At 41.5% G+C, this 21,383-nt stretch overlaps 1 protein-coding gene across 1 annotated transcript; it reads left to right on the forward strand.

Annotated features, from left to right (window-relative positions):
* Positions 1 to 387: 387 nt before the first annotated feature.
* TRIM34 (tripartite motif containing 34) lies at positions 388 to 20,571 on the forward strand. The gene is made up of 8 exons (XM_003254844.4): positions 388 to 441; positions 7,930 to 8,429; positions 9,461 to 9,556; positions 10,538 to 10,768; positions 17,336 to 17,358; positions 18,579 to 18,679; positions 18,989 to 19,015; positions 19,317 to 20,571. The coding sequence occupies exons 2-8, from the start codon at positions 7,980 to 7,982 to the stop codon at positions 19,880 to 19,882; spliced, it is 1,494 nt and encodes a 497-aa protein (XP_003254892.4). The 5' UTR covers positions 388 to 441; positions 7,930 to 7,979; the 3' UTR covers positions 19,883 to 20,571.
* Positions 20,572 to 21,383: the final 812 nt, after the last annotated feature.

A 21,383-nucleotide genomic window follows, 5' to 3' on the forward strand; every position in this document is an offset into this window, starting at 1 on the left:
GAGGCTGAGGCGTGAACCCGGGAGGCGGAGCTTGCAGTGAGCCGAGATCGCACCACTGCACTCCAGCCTGGGTGACAGAGCAAGACTCTGTCTCAAAAACAAACAAACAAACAAAAAACCAAATATCTCTTCAGACATTGCCAAATGTGCCGTCTAGTGCAAATCCTCCATTCTGCCCTCGAGAATCACTGGATTAAGAGCATTACCTTCTGTCCAGAGGCTCTAAAGGACTACACAGCTCAGTTCACCTAGACGCTCCTTCCCCTTTTCTCTTCCTGACAGCCCCCAAAATTTCACTTTCATTTCTCAGGCAGTTCCTCCTCAGGAGGGAGGGACTTCTTCACACAGAGGAACCTCATTTGTTGAATGAATCCTGACCACACCCACCCTGGCTTTTCTGCACCTCTTCAACCAGGAGCCGAGATTTCTGTAGGTCTGAAGGTGTGTGGGGAGGTTTGTGGGGGGTAGAGGGTATGAGGCTCCAGGAGAAAAGTTCTCAATGAAGTTAGGGGAATTTGATTTATGGCCCCAAGGCTCCCCTGCTCTGTGGGGAGCAAAGGCTAGCTTGCAGGCTTCCTGCTTTGAGTGCACACTGATAGCAGCCTAGAGTCTGGGGAGGGACAGCCTTGAAAGCAGTGTTAAAGAGGCAGAAGGCCGCCTTTGTTTTCTGGAGTGTCTTTTTTTTCTCCAGGCTGAATCCATTTCCATTCCCTTCCTATCATATAATTTTGATTTTCTACCTTGCAAAGGAAACTGAATTCTCTCTCTTTCTCTCTCTCTCTTAAAGAGATGAACAGAAGATCTCTTATTTTCCACCCCCTCCTCCCTCCTCAAAAGAGAAGTTGGTGAGAGGAGGTCTCTGTTTTCCAAGAGTGTGCAGGGCTTAGCTCCTAGTATGTGGCGTCAGATAGAATGGAGCCATGGGAGCATGGCCAGGCGTTGAAGCGGGTTCTCTCGCTGCCCTCCTGGCACCACTAAGGGGCTTTCTGTGGCCATCCTCACGTATTCTTAGTCCTTGGCCTGCCTGACAATAGCAGGTTGAGAGATCTGACTGCTGCACACCGCTCTGTTCCCTCTTATCCTATGTCTTTCTGCGGGTTGTCTCAGGGCTCTCCTTGCACGTCCCTGAACATACCAGTTTACTTTTACTTCAGTAACCTATGTGCCACCAGCGTCTTCACCTGTCTCAGAACTTGCTCCTCATCATTCTTCGTCTTAGACACACCTTTGCATTGATTGGTAACCTCAATTTCTTATTGCTTTTCTTTGCTCACAATTACTTAACAGAAGTTGTTTATTGTGGGCTCAGAAGGAGCCCACAGATTTAATCTTCTTGTTAAGAATTTGACATAAGAGTATGTCCTATCTTAAGCTCACTTGTGAGCAATTTGCACCTTGATTGATATGTTACAGATATTCTGACACATGCCATTCTGGCCTCTGCTCTCACCCTTCAGAGTTCACTGTAACTGCCATCCTGTGTCTCTGCCTTACTCCTGGGTAGAATCCATGTCTGCCTACATACTGACTGTCTCCCAGAGGTGTCTAGTCAGGCACAAGACCCAACATATGGGATAAAATTGATTATAAAGCAGGCTGCTAATGTAAAAACGTGCAATTAGCATCCATTCAACATTCAATAAATATGAAATATACATGGAAGCCTACATTCTAATTAGAAAGTGATCATAGACCATATCAATGAATGATAGAGCACACGAGAAGATGACTAATACTATGGAGTAACATCTTCAAGAAGTTACATTAGGGTAGTGACTCTGTAAAGACCTCATGAAGGCCTTGCAACTTTAAATAGTTTTTATGAAAGTTTTAACAGTTTTCATTGTAAGAACACATTTGAGTAGAATCTTAAGAATGTGAGGAAATTAAAGGCTTTAATGGTTTTTCCCACGGACTTAAAAGGAGAACAGTGTTGATACGGAAGGTTAAGATGGGAGTGTGCATGGAGAGGAATAAAAGGTGAGCTCTGGCCAGGCACCGTGACTCACACTTGTAATCCCAGCAATTAGGGAAGACAAGGCGGGAGGATCACCAGAGATCAGGAGTTCAAGACCAGCCTGGCCAACGTGGTGAAACCCTGTCTCTACTAAAAAAATGCAAAAATTAGCCAGGCGTGGTGGCGGACGCCTGTAGTCCCAGCTACTCGGGAGGCTGAGGCAGGAGAATCAGTTGAACCCAGGAGGTGGAGGTTGCAGTGAGCCAAGATCTCGCCATTGTACTCCAGCCTGGGGGACAAGAGCAAGACTCTGTCTCAAAAAAAGAGGTGAGCTCTGAGGATTGAGGCAGTGGGAAGGGATGTGTGATGTGGACCTAACTGGACCATTATGAAGTCTGGCCTCACTCTGGATGGCATGGGTTTGAACAGAAGAGCAATGTGATTGACATCTGCTTTAAGGTGATCACTCTGTCTACTGATGTAAAACAAAGATGAGAGCAGAGTGAAGAAGGACAATGATGGCTGGGCACAGTAGCTCACGCCTATAATCCCAGCACTGTGGGAGGCCAAGGTGGGTGGATCACCTGAGGTGGATCATGAGTTTGAGACCATCCTGGCCAACATGGTGAAACTCTCTCTACTAAAATTACAAAAATTAGCTGGGCGTGGTGGCAGACACCTGTAATCCCAGCTACTTGAGAGGCTGAAGCAAGAGAATAGCTTGAACCCAGCAGGCAGAGGTTGCAGTGAGCCGAGATCATGCCACCACACTCCAACCTGGGTAACAAGAGCAAAACTCCGTCTCAAAAAAAAAAAAAAAAAAAGTAAGGGCAATGATAGTATCAGCAAGACTAGTGGAAGAACAATTTCCTGAATTCAGGTGGTTTCTACCAGAGTGGTGGCAGTTGAGGTGGTTGGAAACTAATTTGAAAAAAAACTCTTTCAGCATATTCTCATGAAGTAACAGACAGAAAAAGACATTAGGGGTTGCTTAATGAAAATAATTCTATGTTAAAAAATAACTATTTGGAGATATATTGACCAGAACACTACAGCTCTTGGGGAGAGAGTCATTAATGTGGTGTAGATTGAGCCCTGGACTCTAAGGAGTAGCTGAAGCAAGAACTCAGTGCACAGAGGAATGGGGAGGAGATGTTACAATGTTTCTGAGCTCTCAGGGCCTCTGGATGTCAAAATAGGCTCTGCTTTCCTTATTGGCAGTTTCTGACCAAGAATCCAGAAGAAGTGTCTAGGATATTGTCTAGAAACTTCAAAAGACATCCTCCCCCTAAAAGTCACTCTTAGAGACACTCTAATTTTACTATCTACCTGTGGAAAGACTTAAAGTTTGCGTTATCATATCCAGATGTTAGGAGTCCAGATGTTAGGAGAAGACTTAGGCAGCTATGGTAACCAAGTAACCTGGGAGTTCTGTCAGGCCAATGGCGATCATGTTCCCTTCTCTACCTCCCTGACTGCTCTGGGCTTGAGCCACATTGGGAAGTGGTGGGGTCATTTCTCACACGTGGGACCCTGGTTACTCTGCACTTTTCTCATTCTTTTGCCATTATGGTGGCAGCAGCTTTGGCATCAACATGCAGCCTCACTGTGAACATTAAGTCACAGCCCGTGGCAGAATGCATGTTCTACTACTTCCTCTCCTGGAGCCCCCCGGTATTTCTAACTATTGGTTGGATACTGATTTGAATAAAAGATAACAAGCCCACATCTGTGGTTGGCTCATAGCTTTAGCCATAAACAGGGGTGAATATTATCATATCATATAAACTCCTGGTCTTACTAGTCATCAGATCCTGGTCTGACCAATGGTCATTGTAGCCAGGGGCTACCAATATATCTCTTTTGTATGATTTTTAGTATCTGTACCATTGGCTGGATGACACTCGCCAGCCAACTTTCAGCCTTTTTTCCTCCTTAAGGTCTTTTGATGGATGGTTAGAGGAGTAGACAGGTCTCGAGGCCTAGGTTTATCTCCATACAGCTTTTATTGTACCCCATCCTTTTGCCAAGTGTGAGAAAGATTCCTAGGTTGTCACACATCACAGATCTTTCTTTCACTATCAAACCTGTTCAACTATATTAGTTTCCTAGCACTGTTGTAACCAATTATCACAAACTAGATGACAACAGGAATTTATATCACAGCTCAGGAGTCCAGAAGTCCAAAACCAAGATAGTGGCAAACTTGATTTTTTTCAGAAGGCTCTATGTGAAAATCGGTTCTATTCCTCTCTCTTAGCTTCTGGTAGTTTCTAGCAAACCTTGGCATTCTTTGGCTTATATCTGTGCTATTCCCATCTCTGCCTCTATTGTCACATGGCTTGCTTTCTTGTGTGTCTGTATGTCTTCTCCTCTTATAAAAACACAAGTCAAGGCCAGGTGCGGTGGCTCACGCCTGTAATCCCAGCACTTTGGGAGGTCAAGGCAGGTGGATCACCTGAGGTCGGGAGTTCGAGACCAGCCTGGCCAACATGGTGAAACCCCGTCTCTACTTAAAATCTAAAAATTAGTTGGGCGTGGTGGCATACACCTGTACTCTCAGCTACTCAGGAGACTGAGGCAGGAGAATCGCTTGAACCTAGGAGGCGGGGGTTGCAGTGAGCTGAGATTGTACCATTGCATTCCAGCCTGGGCGACAGAGCGAAACTCCATCTCAAAAAAAAAAAAAAAAAAAAAAAAAAAAAAAACTACAGGTCATTAAATTTAGGGCCTGTCTTTATCCAGTATGACCTCATCTTAACTTGATTACACCTACAAAGATGTGATTTGCACATAAGGTCACATTCACATAAGTGAACAATTTTTGTGGAGGGTATAAATCTATCTACTAGAACAAGTATCAAAATGTTACTGCCTCCTGAGAGCCACCCTTTTTCCCTTTGCCTCACAGTTTCTTGTCTAAACTGACCTCAGGTTCTGAGAATTGGCATTGTATCATCATGCCACTACTCTGCGGTACACCCTCTGGCTGACCACAAGCAATAATTGCGGGTTTGTTTTGCCATTTGTACTCATGCAGCTTAACTCCACAGGGGGAATACAGGACAGGAGATATAGCATGCAGACAGGGCCGCTTCAGATGAGCTCTCTGTGAGGATTCTTTTTGTTTTGTTTTTTGAGACAGAGTCTCGCTCTGTCGCCCAGGCTGGAGTGCAGTGGCACGATCTCGGCTCACTGCAAGCTCTGCCTCCCGGGTTCACGCCATTCTCCTGCCTCAGCCTCCGGAGTAGCTGAGACTACAGGCGCCTGCCACCATGCCTGGCTAATTTTTGTATTTTTAGTAGAGACGGGGTTTCACCTTGTTAGCCAGGATGGTCTTGATCTCCTGACCTCATGATCCGCCTGCCTCGGCCTCCCAAAGTGCTGAGATCACAGGCGTGAGCCACCGCGCCCGGCCTCAGTGAGGATTCTTATGGTGGTCCAAGACCATGTGGATGTGTGTGAAACTAACGTAGCTTAGGTAAATCTTACATCAACAGACTGATTCCCTTGTAAAGACCATGAGCATAGCTTCCAGGGCCCTACAGAGAATATTTTGTTACAAGAGTCTCAACCCTCTTACGGAAAAGGAGGTCTGTGCTTACCAAAAAGAATAAAAATAAAATAACGTACCAGGGGATGGTGATGGCGATGTCTTTTTTACAGGAGAAAGGACTTAAGCCTAATGATAACCTTTTTTCCCCCACATGTCTAGTCTGACTTCCAGTCTTATTTCCTTTACCTTACCCTACTTCCCACCCTCATCTGCTTCTCTGTTTCCTCTGTTAACTTGTCCTGCATCCTCCCATCCCTGCCCCCACCTCCTATTCATTGGAAAGAGACTGTCACTTTTACTTCATTTAGAAAGTGTCACATATCCAGGTTCCTCTAGGCTCATGTGATGCCAAGGCCTAGGGCTTTTTGAATACCAGCCACACATTTAAAAACTTTCAAATATGTTATGATGCTATGTCCTCCATGAACAAACGGGGCATTCACTTACATGATTCCTTCTACCTAAAATATTTGTTTTCTTTCTCATTCTGTATTCCTTTCTCATTATTCAGCTTTCATTAAACTCTTACTTATCCAAGCAAGATATCTTGGATAGTTCTCTATTTAGCAAATTATTTGATTTTCTAAAAACCTATACCTCTCTATGATGGTGTTTTTTACGCCTACCATTTTACACTTTATGAATGATTATGTAATTAGCTTCTATCTTCTTTAGGTGACTATTTATTCTGGCTAATACCATCTGTTCATACTCAACTTTGGATTTTAATCCATTTCCTGGATTTTAATCATGGAAGATAATGTGTCTTCAGTGAGAATTTCCAAAATAAACACATGAATAATTGGCATTCAATTAGTGGATGTGGATTTAACACAGACAGAACTTCATTGTTCCTAAATGTGGTCTCCCCTTATATATTGGGACATCTCTCTCATGACCAACAGCCATCTCCTTGGTATTTCTATTCCTCAATGATCTGACATTGGTATGAATCTGTGATCTATGTGTAATTCAGCTGGTTACACCCCCTCTGCCAACAAATACACACCTTTGGGTTCCTATCAACCTCTATAACATCCTTCAGGCCAAGATGAAATCCTACCATCTACAAACACAAGACCCCCCAGAAATTCCCAGCTTATGTGGTTTCCTCCATTTCTACACTCTCATAACCCTGGATCCCAATCTACTTCTTTCAGGCTTTACCTCTGCTTTTCTTTGTTTAAATAAGTGGAGTAGCGTGGAGACCTCTGAAAGAGAACTCTGAGGATATTATGTTCACTCCAATTCTACCTATTGAATTGGGTGATCTTTGTAAATCATTTAATTTTATTTATTCATCTGAAGAAAGGGAGTACTCTTATTTCTCAAGAATTTTTGAAGGAGGAACAAACAGGCCAAAGTGATTTTTAAATTGTAACTGGTAATGAAATCTCCATATTGTGGTCATTGCTGTTTCTGTGGGTGTCTCTGGAAAGTGTGTGAGGGCGTGGGAGGATTTTGTGTAGGTAGATGTGTTAGGAGGCGAGCACTTCTTCACTGGAAACCACATCTGGGGTTCCAAAGTTCAGCTATTGAAGAATTTCCAAATAATGGAAGGAAAATAATGAAACACTGATAAAGTTTTAGTTGTCTATGGAGAGACAGGGAAGTTTTTTTTTTATATATTTATCAAACACTGTGCTTCTCTGTGTTCTAAACACTGAGGCTATAGCAGTAAAAAAACAAAAGTGCCTAATCTATGTGTAGATTATATTTTAGAAAGAAGAGGTGGACATTTAAAACTAGATAGTGATAATAGGCTGGGCATGGTAGCTCATGCCTGTAATCCCAGCACTTTGGGAGGCCGAGGCAGGCGGATCACCTGAGGTCAGGAGTTCGAGACCAGCCTGGCCAACATAGTGAAACCCGTCTCTACTAAAAGTACAAAAATTAGCCGGGGGTGGTAACGTACACCTGTAATCCCAGCTACCGGGGAGGCTGAGGCAGGAGAATAGCTTGAACCCGCGAAGCGGAGATTGCAGTGAGCTGAGATTGCGCCACTTCACTCTAGCCTGGGCGACAGAGCAAGACTCTGTCTCAAAAAAAAAAAAATAGTGATAATAAAAGAAAGATGGCAAATGTACACTGAATGATGAGTTTGTGGTTTTGCTGTACTTAAGTTTGTCTTAGCAGGCCCTTCTGATGAAGGAACATGTAAGGAGAAAGTTGAAAAAAGAATAAACGAAAGTCATGCAAATAGCAACAGGATGGTAATTCTAGGCTGAGTAATGAACAAGTGCAAAAGCCTTGAGGCATTAACAGCTTGCCCAGACCACTTTCAGCCATTTTCGGTTTCTCTTCCTCAACTTCTTTGTTCTTTGATATTGCAGTCTTGGCCAGTCTTTGATGTGTGTGCAATTAGAATGCTTTTTGTTTGTACCATTCTTATACCATCCCCTTTCAATCTTCTCAGCCATCCAGGGGTCTTTAACCAGAAGAGAGAGGAGAGCCTCAGGAGTTAGGATGAGAAGAAGCCAGGGAAGCAGTGCCATGGCTTCAAAAACCTTGCTTAACGTACAAAAGGAGGTGACCTGTCCCATCTGCCTGGAGCTGTTGACAGAACCCTTGAGTCTAGGCTGTGGCCACAGCCTCTGCCGAGCCTGCATCACTGTGAGCAACAAGGAGGTAGTGACCAGCCCGGGAGGAAAAAGCAGCTGTCCTGTGTGTGGTATCAGTTACTCATTTGAACATCTACAGGCTAATCAGCATCTGGCCAACATAGTGGAGATATTCAAGGAGATCAAGTTGAGCCCAGACAATGGGAAGAAGGGAGATCTCTGTGATCATCATGGAGAGAAACTCCTGCTCTTCTGTAAGGAGGATAGGAAAGTCATTTGCTGGCTTTGTGAGCGGTCTCAGGAGCACCGTGGTCACCACACATTCCTCACGGAGGAAGTATTCAAGGAATGTCAGGTAGGGCCCTAGATGGAGGCAGATGGGGCAGAAGATGGTAGTTGGTGGAAAATCTCACCTTTTCATCCTTCTTTTTTTTTTTCTTTTTTTTTTGAGACAGAGTCTCACTCTGTCGCCCAGGCTGGAGTGCAGTGGCGTGATCTCGGCTCACTGCAGCCTCTGCCCTCTGAGTTCAAGCGATTTCCCTGCCTCAGCCTCCCAAGTAGCTGGGATTACAGGCGCCTGCCACCGCGCCCGGCAAATTTTTTTTTTTTTGTAGTTTTAGTAGAGACGGGATTTTACCATCTTGGCCGGGCTGGTCTTGAACTCCTAATCTTGTGATCCACCCACCTCAGCCTCCCAAAGTGCTGGGATTACAGGCGTGAGCCACCATGCCCGGCCTTTTCTTTCTTTTTTTTTTTTTTTTGTGAGCAATAAAGCTTTTTAATCACCTGGGCGCAGGCGGGCTGAGTCTGAAAAAGGAGTCAGCCCTTTTCATCCTTCTTTACCCCTTGTGGAACCATAATTCTGAGTCCTGTGATCTTCTCCATGTACATCTTTCACCCTATGCTCAGCTTCCAATGCCTGGGGTACATTCCTGTGTATTCCTTTCATTTACATACTAGACGATCCTAGAGTACAGTCTCTTAGCCAAGAGTCTTGTTTTTTCCTTTTTCATTGTATAAGTGATACATTCCTTCCCAAAGTTAGCTCTCTTGCTTCTCTAAGCAGGATAATTGCTAAGGAACATTGTGGATTGAACGAGGAAAGAGCATTGATAAGAGAAAAGGACTTTCTGCAGGGTAAATACTTACTCTAAGGAAAGAGAGAATCAGGCTACTCCTCTTGAGGGGTATTGATTTTCATCACAATGAGTAAACAATACATTCATCTCCTCAAATTTTTCCCCATGTCATAGATTCTAATCACCAGCTTCACAGTTTCTGTAAATTGCTTTTTTCTAGGATCAACTTGATTTTTTCCCTGTTTGTCCTCTATCCAGATACTAAGAAGGCTTATAGCTTGACTCTAGTGTGATTCCCTTCTCATAGGAGAAACTCCAGGCAGTCCTCAAGAGGCTGAAGAAGGAGGAGGAGGAGGCTGAGAAGCTGGAAGCTGACATCAGAGAAGAGAAAACTTCCTGGAAGGCAAGAGGAGATTCTGAAGGATTTATGAGACAGGAATCTCGACAGGACCTTAATCCAAGGAGGCCTCGTCCTTTTTATTCCTTGACATTGCATGAGTCCCGAAGCCATTTGATTAGTTCTCTTCTCTGTCCTGTCCCTGTTGGGGGTGGAGGCTAGAAAGTGGACATGTTACAATTACACACACATACCTGGAACTGAGCACAAAGATAGAATCTATGATGAGGAAGGCTAGCAAATACTGTGTTCCATTGCTCTTTTCCAATGGGGCTCTACTACTGCCGGTGGAAGACACTACATAAAGGACTATGGTTTTCCTCAAGATTCAAATTAGGAGTGTGGTAAGGCAGGCAGTCATGAATATCCAGGAAAGCTATCTAGAAGCTAAGCCTTATGTTTTACATATTGTCTCAGGGTTGGCCTAGATAAGACGGTTTGAGTCATTGTTTTGGTAAGTACCGAAAGGAAAATAGTAGGAAAAAATAGCTTCCCTCCAAGTACCTCTATTGTGGCCGGGTGCGGTGGCTCACGCTTGTAATCCCAGCACTTTGGGAGGCCGAGGCGGGCGGATCACGAGGTCAGGAGATCGAGACCACGGTGAAACCCCGTCTCTATTAAAAATACAAAAAATTAGCCGGGCGTGGTGGCGGGCGCCTGTAGTCCCAGCTACTCGGAGAGGCTGAGGCAGGAGAATGGCGTGAACCCGGGAGGCGGAGCTCGCAGTGAGCCGAGATTGCGTCACTGCACTCCAGCCTGGGCGACAGAGCGAGACTCCGTCTCAAAAAAATAAATAAATAAATAAATGTACCTCTATTGCTTCTACTCCCTTGCTGATTTGAACTCCCTGAAAAAAAAATCTATATACAGATAATACAAATATATATATACAGATAATACACACACACACACACACACATATCCCCTTGCACGATAGGCCCTTAGCCTGACAAACTTACTACATCTCTTTCTTGTTCATCCTTGCAGTATCAGGTACAAACTGAGAGACAAAGGATACAAACAGAATTTGATCGGCTTAGAAGCATCCTAAATAGTGAGGAGCAGAGAGAGCTGCAAAGATTGGAAGAAGAGGAAAAGAAGACGCTGGATAAGTTTGCAGAGGCTGAGGATGAGCTAGTTCAGCAGAAGCAGTTGGTGAGAGAGCTCATCTCAGATGTGGAGTGTCGGAGTCAGTGGTCAACATTGGAGCTGCTGCAGGTAAGAAGGTTGGCTCAATCTGAGATTCTGGGAACACAGTTCCCTCCTGTGTCCTTGCGTTCTCATCCTGGTGGTGACACTAAGGGGTTTCTTTGGCCTTGCAGTGCCGCCTTGTCATCCATTCTAGATGTCATGGACATGAATGACATTTTTATTAATTTATGAAGTAAGGGAATACATTTTACCTTGCAGAGAAGATCCACGATATCTAGTTATAGTCTCTAGGCCCCTGTTATATGTGATCTAGTGTCAGGCATTCATCAGACTTCTCTTTACTCGGATTAGTCACAGGTAAACACACGCATTTTCAGGTTTAAGAGCATACACATTTAAGAAATGTGTTCTATTTAAGTTTTTTGTTTGTTTGTTTGTTTTTGTTTGTTTGTTTTTTTGAGACGGAGTCTCGCTCTGTCGCCCAGGCTGGAGTGCAGTTGTGCGATCTCGGCTCACTGCAAGCTCCGCCTCCCAGGTTCACGCCATTCTCCTGCCTCAGCCTCCGGAGTAGCTGGGACTAAGGCGCCCGGCACCACACCTGGCTAATTTTTTTTGTATTTTTAGTAGAGAAGGGATTTCACTGTGCTAGCCAGTATGGTCTCGATCTCCTGACCTTGTGATCCGCCTGCCTCGGCCTCCCAAAATGCTGGGATTACAGGCCTGAGCCACCGCGCCCAGCCCCCTGTTAATTTTTTTTAAACATAAAGTGATAGAATATTGAGCCTTTTGGGGAGAGAGATGGACAAATATATAGACAGACAGTGCTTTCCTTTCTTTGAGGAATTTCCAAATATTTCCTTTTTAAGATTTGGAAGGAAGCAGGAGAGTAACTGATTTTCATTTGTTGAATTGTTTCCTTTGACTCTGGTGCTTATATCCCAGCTTTTTTTAAATTCCTTTTTCCTTTTGTATTCTTTTTTTGTTTAAATTTAAGATTACTCTGGAACAGAGGTTCCTAAACATATTTTACACTCATTAGTATGGCTATAATAAAAAAAGATGGAGAATACCAAGTGTTTGGGAAGATGTGAAGAAATTGAAACCTTCTTGAATTGCTAGTAGAGATGTAAAATAGTAAAGCTACTTAGGAAAAACTGCTTGGCAGTTGCTCAGAAACGTAAAGAGAGTTCTCATGCGGCCTAGCCATTCCATTCCTACCTATATACCTAGAAGAACTGAATACATTTATCTGTGCATAAACTTATATATGAAAGTTCACAGCAGTATTGTTCATAAATAAAAACAACTCAAATCTCCTTAACTGATGAATGGATAAGCAAAATGTGTTATATCCAAACAATATTGTTTAGCTATGAAAAATAATGAATTAATAATACATGTTATGACATGGATGCACCTTGAAAACATTATAATTGAAGGAAGGCAAACACAAAGTTCTTTTTCGTATGATTCCATTTATATGAAAGTCTGTAAGTAGCAAATCCATAATATAGAAACTAGATTAGTGTTTGCCAGGGCTCTGTGGAAGAATTAATAGGAAGTAATTGCTAATTAGTGTACAATTTCTATTTGTAGTGATGAAAATGATCTGGATTCACTGTGCAATGATGGTTGCACTACATTGTGAATATTTTAAAACCTGTTAAATTGTGCACTGTAAAGGGCAAATCTTATGGTATTTGAACTACATCTCAGTAAAAACAAAAATGAAAAGGTTCCATAGGCCCTTTTTTATGGTTCTTCCTTAAGCTCTTCAAAACCCTTGGAATCGCCACCTTCACAAAAGAACACTGTGTTTATGTCATTTGTCCTATTTAAGTCAGTCTTAGTTGCTATTTGGTCACTTGGAATTTAAAAAAATTTTGGTAGATCAAAAATTATAAATGCTGTGGGATTAACATTTCACTTCTAGATGTTAGCTTCAAAGAATGGCAAATGGAAAACTAAGGAACTTATTCTTTTATCTGTGTGGGGACTTTGGCTATTCCTCTCCAATATGTTAAGATATAATCTGTTGGCCAGGCGTGGTGGCTTACGCCTGTAATCCCAGCACTTTGGGAGGCCAAGGCGGGTGGTTCACGAGGTCAGGAGATCGAGATCATCCTGGCTAACACAGTGAAACCCCATCTCTACTAAAAATACAAAAAATTAGCCAGGCATTTTATAATATACAAAAAATTAGCTGGTGATGGCGGCTGCCTGTAGTCTCAGCTACTCGGGAGGCTGAGGCAGGAGAATGGTGTGAACCCAAGAGGCGGAGCTTGCAGTGAGCCAGGATGGCGCCACTGCACTCCAGCCTGGGCGACAGAGCGAGACTCAGTCTAAAAAAAAAAAAAAAAGATATATGCTGTTGTATTTGTGGTATTTCTCCTCCACAATCCTATCTCCTGAGAGTCCCTGTAACAACTTTCTTTCTATATGGATTCTCATGACGGCGATCGGGATGGATGGTGTTATCATATATCCATTGTTTGTTTGCTAGAGGGACTGATGTTCACTGCGTGAGAGCTACATTCAACACTTACTGCCAAAGAACGATCTAGACAGAAAGATGCTAAACTTGAAATTTGATGCAAAAATTAGATGAGATTTTAGGTTGTTTCCCTTATAAAAGAGATATTTTGATTTTTAATGCTTTCTGTAATAGTTTTATTATATTTGGCCATTTTTATTTTTGAAAGGATGGAATGGTAGGTAGCTAAATGAGGGAATGAAGATGGCAGTTATTATTATTTAAATTTTTTTTTCAGATTTTTTAAAATTTTAGGCCAGGCGCGGTGGCTCACGCTTGTAATCCCAGCACTTTGGGAGGCCGAGGCGGGCGGATCACGAGGTCAGGAGATCGAGACCACGGTGAAACCCCGTCTCTACTAAAAATACAAAAAAAAAAAAAAATTAGCCGGGCGTGGTGGCTGGCGCCCGTAGTCCCAGCTACTCGGAGAGGCTGAGACAGGAGAATGGCGTGAACCCGGGAGGCAGAGCTTGCAGTGAGCCAAGATCGCGCCACTGCACTCCAGCCTAGGTGGCAGAGCGAGACTCCGTCTCAAAAAAAAAAAATTTAGATTCGGGGGCACATTCAATTCAATGGCATTTAGTACATTCACATTGTTGTGCAACCATTAGTGTGATCCCTCTCTGGACTTTTTCGCCATCCCAAACTGAAACTGTACCCATTAAAAAACAGCTCCCCATTCCCTTTGGTCACCACTGTTCTACTTTGATAACCACTATTCTACTTTCTGTCTCTATGACTTTGCCTATTCTAAGTACCTCATATAAGTGGAATCATAGAATATTTGTCCTACAGGTTTCTTATAAGGGTCTATTGCACAATGCTAGGGTTTGGGCTATATGGTACTCATTATTTTTGTCTCGTCAATATCCATTCCCCGTTTTTCTGGTAATAACACCTGGAATTACTCTTGGAAGAAAGACTAGCATGTCTATTTCCATCCTTGTACTTGTTTAGACCTGAGAAAATCAGCACTATCAAGGATGAATGAGTTAATTATATGTAAATCAGCGTATCCAATCCTTACATCCCTACCAGCCACACAGTGATTATTTTAGGTTGGACATCTGACCCAATCCTGAATGCTTGTGGGTGACAAAATTGTACTGTCATTGCAGTGAAGGGAAGTTGTCCTTTTTAGCAGAAAATAATATCAGTGAAGATAATTCAAATAAAGAGATTAAAGTTGCTATCAACTAAAATCTGAGAATACAGTCAAAATATAGGGAAGAAATGAGAATTAATAGGCACGGAGAGGCCAGAATTGTGACAGAGGTTTGAGCTTCCAGAGCCATCTGTGACTAAAGTAATACCTCTCTGGCCACAACCCTTACTTTCTTCCCAGTTAAGGCAATTTTAGTTGTTGAACAACAAAACTATACTAATATAGAGAGCAAAACCATTTATTTGGTTGTACACCAGCTGGTGTCATGAAAGAGTAAAGCCAAATATATTGGTACATCTTGCTCAAAACAAATTAACCCATAGTGGTGATGATGGGGGAATGCAGGTGACTAACAGAAGTTAAGGATGGACTGGCTTGATAAAATGTTTTAGTGTCTGGGACAGGGACTGAGTGAATGTTGATACCATTTTGACAGTACGCCACAAGAAAGGAAACAATATGGTTGGTGAATAGCTTATGTTTTAGATATTCTTAGTTACTGGTGCCCGTTTTTTCTTCTTTGTGGAATGTAGTATTGTACCTGTACAGAATGAAGTCTAGCTGCTTTTTTTCACCACAGTCCAATGAGATGCAGACTGACTTGGAAAAGAAGGGAGTTTATTTTTGCAACTGGCTACGGGGAGAAGGTCAGAGTAACTTATCAGACCAACTCAGAGTTACAAGTTTTTTTTTCTGGTGCTTATATACATTTTAAGCTGTATGCCTTCACGTGGGAGTGCACCTACAAGCAGGAGTGTTTCATTCAATCTATATCTATCTTTAACTAGGGTCTGGGGTTTAGAAAGCTTTCTCTAGAGTCTTGGAAAGTTTCTTAATCTTAAATGGGCCCTGATACAAGTTGTATGTGTAAGAATGCTTTTATTATTCGATCAGACTTTAGGGTATGAGAAAACCCAGGCAGGGTCTTTAAAGGGTTTGCTTTCGCATTTCAGCCCTGGTACTCAGGCACCAGCTTTTCCAGTTCTTTAATGTTTAACTTAAGCATTCATCAAAATTATAGTAAAGGGTTAAGGGAAACTGATTGTTCTGGTTGCTAATGGAAACCTGACCTGCCACAGTATTATAGAAACATGATTACAGACAAAAGACAATGATTAGATATGTAAAGGTTGACAAAAAAACAGCACCTATGTGTGAGCTAAAATTAAGATTGGAGGCCGGGCGCGGTGGCTCACACCTGTAATCCCAGCACTTTGGGAGACCAAGGCGGGCAGATCATGAGGTCAGGAGATCAAGACCATCTTGGCTAACACAGTGAAACCCCGTCTCTACTAAAAATACAAAAAATTATCCGGGCATGGTGGCACATGCCTTTAGTCCCAGGTACTTGGGAGGCTGAGGCAGGAGAATCGCTTGAACTGGGGAGGTGGAGGTTGCAGTGAGCCGAGGTTGCACCACTGCACTCCAGCCTGGGTGACAGAGTGAGACTCTATTTCAAAACAAAAAAAAAAGATTGGAAGAGGTTACCTATAGGCGGTGGATAGAACAGGACTTTTCTGTCTGTACATAAGACCATATCATCTGTAAAAAGAGATAGATTTACTACTTTCTTTCCAATATAGAAGCTTTTTTAAAAATTATTTTTTATTGGTACTTAATAAGTATACATATTTATAGGGTACGTAGATTTTGGCACAAGTATACAATGCATAATAATTACATCAGTACATCAGAGTAAATGATGTATCCATCACCTCAAGCATTTATCATTTCTTTGTGTTACCAACATTCAGATTATACTATTTTAATTATTTTAAATGCATAATAAATGATTGTTGACTACAGTCACCCTGTTGTGGTATCAAATACTAAATCTTATTCATTCTATCTAACTGCCAACATAGAGCCTTTTATTTGTTTTCTGTGACTAACTGCCCTGACTAGAACCTCCAATACTATGTTAAATAGAAGTAGTGAGAGCAAACATCCTTGTCTTTTCTGATCTTTGGGAAAAAGCATTCAGTTTTTCACCACAAAGTATGATATTAGCTGTAGGTTTTTCATAGATGTGTTTTATCAGGCTGAGGGACCTCTCTTCTACTCCAAGTTTGTTACCATTCCTGTTTTTTTTTTTTGTTTTTTTTTATGAAAGTGTGCTGAATTTTGCTGAATGCTTTTTTTTCATGTCTATTGAGATCATCATGTGGTTTTTATCCTTTATTTTATTAATATGGTATATTACATCAATTGATTTTTTTTTTATGTTGAACCAACCTTGCATTTCTCAATAAATTCTACTTGGCCATCAGGTATAATCTTTTTGCTGGATTGCCAGATTTGATTTTCTTGTATTTTTGTTGAAGAATTTTGTATTTATATTTATAAGAGATATTGGCCTATGGTTTTCTTTTCTTGTGATGTCTTTGGTTCTTTTATCAGGCTTCTTTTATCAGGGTAGGATGAGCCTCATGTAATCAATTAGGAAGTGTTCCCTACTCTTCTATATTTTTGAAATAATTTATGAAGTTTTGATATTATTTCTTTTTAAACCTTTAGTAGAATTCACCAGTGAAGCCATCTGGGTGAGGCCTTTTCTCTGTAGGAGGTCTTTGAATTCCAACTTAATCTCTTAACATGTTTTAGGCCTATTCATATTTTCTGTGTGTTCTTTAATGAGTATTGATAGTTTCTGTATTTCTAGGAATTTGTCTGTTTCATTATCTAATTTGTTGGCATACAGTTCTTCATCATTTTATAATCCTTTTAATTTCCATAAGGTCAGTAGTAATATCCCATCTTTCATTCCTGACTTTTTTTCTTGGTGTGACTAGCTAAATGTTTGCCAATTTTGTTGACATTTTCATATAACTCACTTCTGATTTTTCCATTTTTTTTTTCTACTGTTCTTCTTTCTTTCATTAGTCTTACACCAGTCTTTATACACTTTGACTCATGTTTTCTCTTTTCTTTCTAGGACATGAGTGGAATCATGAAATGGTGTGTATGGGTGGCCAGGAGTGGTGCTTGTGAGTTATAAAGAAGTGTTTGTAGCTATTAGAGTTATTTGCTGGTCAATTGGAATAAAAAATCTCCCAGAGTAGTAAAATGTGGATGTATCGTTATCTTAAATTGCTGGTCCCCGATGAGTATTTGAGTGTTCCATAACTATTAATGGACTCCATCCTATGGTAGTAAATTCAGTGGTTGAAGTTCAGAGCTACAGCCAAAAAGTATATAAAGGATGAGAGCTTTTACTGTCAGACTTCGGTGACTTCACTCATTTAATTCATCCTCTGTCCCTGCATCCAGCCCTGGATCTTTTATTTTATATGTGTTTGTCATACACATGGAGGGCCTTGTCAAATCTTAAAATAGGGCATGAAGACAGCTCCTTTATATTTACTTTGCTTACTTAGAAATAGAAGGTACCGGATCATTATGCAAGGTTCTCTTTAGATTTCCAAAAGTAGACTCAAGCCTCAGGACGGTAGCTGTGACTCTGGTGATGATAATTAATCTCTGCCTGTTCACACACTTTAGAAGCTCCTGTGGAAAAGTGTAGTCCTTGTTCCTTGTGTCTACCATTGCCAACCCACTTGGAAACATCAAGTTTCTTACAAAGACATAAAATTCTAACCATTTTTAATTAGGTTGTCATAACTTCTCCTTTGCCAAGTGTTTGTGTTTCCCAGGAATCTGAAATCTCAAATATGGGCCATTCCACTGGAGTTCAGGCTTTGAACTCAGGCATAGGCTCACAGGATTTCCCTATAGAGCCCCATATCACAGTCAGGATCTACAGCTCAGAATACTACATCTCTGGCCCCTCCCAGAAGACCCACTGAGATGCAGTGAGTTTTCCACATATCACATACCATTTCTACAGGTAGCAAAGTCTTTTCCTATCTATTGTTTTATCCAATATTTTATTATTTCCATTAGATAGCAAAGGAGAGTTTAATTATTTCATTTTTAAGAAAGAAACTGTGCTTTCAAGAAATGAAGACCTTCTCAAGGTCACCCAGAGGATAAGAGGGAAAATAGACACAGTCACATTTCTTCTGGATCCAGGGTCTGGCTCTCCCTTCTCCCCCTCCTCAGGCTCAGGGAGAAGGGTTCAAGTGCATCAGTGATGTGAAGGAGATGAAACCAGTGATGTGGGAGGGATGGACACAGGATGAGAGATGTGGGGGTCAAAAAATTTTTTTCATCCCTAGGAGTGAGATCTGGAGGCTGAAAAAGCCAAAAACGGTTTCCAAGAAACTGAAGACTGTATTCCATGCTCCAGATCTGAGTAGGATGCTGCAAATGTTTAGAGGTGAGGAGAAGCAGGCAAAGACTGTGGATGTGGGATTGTTGTGGTGTCAGATAATAAACTGTCTAGGTGGGATAACTTAAAATTGAGGACAGAAGAGAGGAGGGAGGTCAGAGAATAAGGAATATTCTGTGATGAAGAGGATGCATTTATATGTAAGGAAAAATGGCTAGGTCTCCGGTTTATCTTTTAGTTCACTAGCTCACAGCTTCATGGTATTCCCTTCCCCTGTCCCTACTCTAAAGAATGGATAGGTATCAGTGCTTACTCCTTTGTTTCTAATCAGCATCACTGAATCTTTTATTATTTCAGAACTGACAGCTGTCCGGTGCTACTGGGGTAAGAAAAAGTTACAGTCTTTAAATAACTGTTTTCCAATTACCTTTCAGAAGTTTATGGTTTCAATGATATCTTCTGATCTTAGCCTCATGCGTTCTCAGCACCTCCCAAAACATTTGCTAAACACATTTCTCCAGTGTTTTACCCCTCCAATTCATCAACGCAAGTTTTTCAGTCACTTCCCAAGTTCCTTCATCACAATGTCACTAGATAAACCTACTCCATATCTGTCACCTAATCTTATATATCACATAGATTATTATATTCATATACATACATATATATATTTTTTTTCTTGCAGTGGATGTCACACTGAATTCAGTCAACCTAAATTTGAATCTTGTCCTTTCAGAAGATCAGAGACAAGTGATATCTGTGCCAATTTGGCCTTTTCAGTGTTATAATTATGGTGTCTTGGGATCCCAATATTTCTCCTCTGGGAAACATTACTGGGAAGTGGATGTGTCCAAGAAAACTGCCTGGATCCTGGGGGTATACTGTAGAACATATTCCCGCAATATAAAGTATGTTGTTAGAAGATGTGCAAATCATCAAAATCTTTACTCCAAATACAGACCTCTATTTGGCTACTGGGTTATAGGGTTACAGAATAAATGTAAGTATAGTGTCTTTGAGGAGTCTTTGTCCTCTGATCCCGAGGTTTTGACTCTCTCCATGGCTGTGCCTCCCTGCCGTGTTGGGGTTTTCCTAGACTATGAAGCAGGCATTGTCTCATTTTTCAATGTCACAAGCTATGGCTCCCTCATTTACAAGTTCTCTAAATGTTGCTTTTCTCAGCCTGTTTATCCATATTTCAATCCTTGGAACTGTCCAGCTCCCATGACTCTATGCCCACCAAGCTCTTGAATTTTCTCATTTCTTCACCTACAACCCTTTGTCTTGACTTATCTCCTGCAACTGACTCATCTGCAACATTCAGACCATTGCTTCCTTGTGGTTTCCCTTCTTTAAAACTTTTACTCATCCTTGAGATGTACAGTGTATTTGGCTTGAGTTATGAGAGATGCTTATTTATACATTTATTCTTTTTCATATTTTCAGAGACAGTTACCTAATCCCTCCTAAAGACAAAGCAGTATGGGTATAACATCCTTGCCTTCCCATTTATCTGTGTTTCGCTTTATCACTGATGTGAAGAGGCCCAAAGCCTGTTAGCCACCATCCATGCTATCTAGGTAGTCCATAGGAACCACCCCCAAGACCACCACCAACATCAACTAAAGATTCTTGGAGGGTATGTCAGTGTGTTGCTCAGGATACCCCAGGTACATCAAGGAATCAAGGAGAGGAAAATATGAGCAATATGTGTATTCAGAGTGAAGATTTTATGTCCAGAGTATTTGAGCTCAAACCTTGTCTCTTGTTTTCTAATTATGATGAATACTTTCTCAGTTTCTTTTTCCTGAAATATAAATTGGGATTTAAGACTGTACCTAACTATTAAGATCACTGTGTAAAACTAAGTGTCTCTAAATGTAATGCATCGATTTAGTGTCTGGAACATAATAAATATTTGCTCTCATGATTACTAAAAATTGTGAGCTGTAGTAATGTCCTGTGCAATAGTTTTGTGGCCTTCAGAGGAATAGTAGTTGATTTTACTGAAGTCTCATTTTTCAAGTTCCCAGACTCCACTGTCAAGACCACTCCAATTTTAGTTTTGTTTTATAGAACTTTTTATACTGAGAGTGGGACTGTTTTTTTTCTTTTTTATTGTACATATTTAAGATATACATACTATTATGTTTTGATACACACTTACATGGTAAAATGATTACTACAGCCAAGTAAATTAATACATCCACTGTATCATATAGTTACCGTGTGTGTGGGGGTGGTGGTAAGTGCATTTAAAATCTTCTTTCTTAGCAAATTCCCAGTATACAATACAATATTAACTAGAATCCTTGAAATAGTTGGGATTTTTGTCCTGCCCAAATCTCATGTTGAAATGTAATCCCCAGTGTTGGAGGTGGGGCCTGGTGGGAGGTGATTGGATCATGGGGGCCTCATGGAGGGCTTAGCACCATCCCCATGGTAATGAATACATTCTTGCTGTGAGTTCATGGGAGATCTGGTTATTTAAGAGTGTGGCACTTCCTCCTCTCTCTATATTGTTCCCACTCTTGCCAGTGGTGTTCCTGTTCCTGCTAATGTTAGAATAAAAAAGTGATTATATTTGGCAAAAAAAATTTAAGTTAGTACAACAATAAAAAAGTGTGATAGGCTGGGCACCTTGGCTCATGCTGGTAATTCCAGCCAGCACTTTGGGATCCCAGCCAGCACTTTGGGAGGCTGAGACGAGAGGATCACGCGAGGTCAGGAGTTCAAGACCAGCCTGGCCAAA

The sequence above is a fragment of the Nomascus leucogenys genome, chromosome 15 (assembly GCF_006542625.1).
Source record: "Nomascus leucogenys isolate Asia chromosome 15, Asia_NLE_v1, whole genome shotgun sequence".
In the NCBI taxonomy this organism is placed as follows: domain Eukaryota; kingdom Metazoa; phylum Chordata; class Mammalia; order Primates; family Hylobatidae; genus Nomascus; species Nomascus leucogenys.

What these genes read in the sequence shown, in the direction of transcription:
- TRIM34 (XM_003254844.4), top strand. Translation starts at nt 7,980, where the DNA reads ATGAGAAGAAGCCAGGGAAGCAGTGCCATGGCTTCAAAAACCTTGCTT. An exon ending in AAGAGAAAACTTCCTGGAAG is followed by an intron (nt 9,557 to 10,537) that starts GCAAGAGGAGAT and finishes TCATCCTTGCAG; the next exon opens with TATCAGGTACAAACTGAGAG. An exon ending in AGCTGTCCGGTGCTACTGGG is followed by an intron (nt 19,016 to 19,316) that starts GTAAGAAAAAGT and finishes TTTTTCTTGCAG; the next exon opens with TGGATGTCACACTGAATTCA.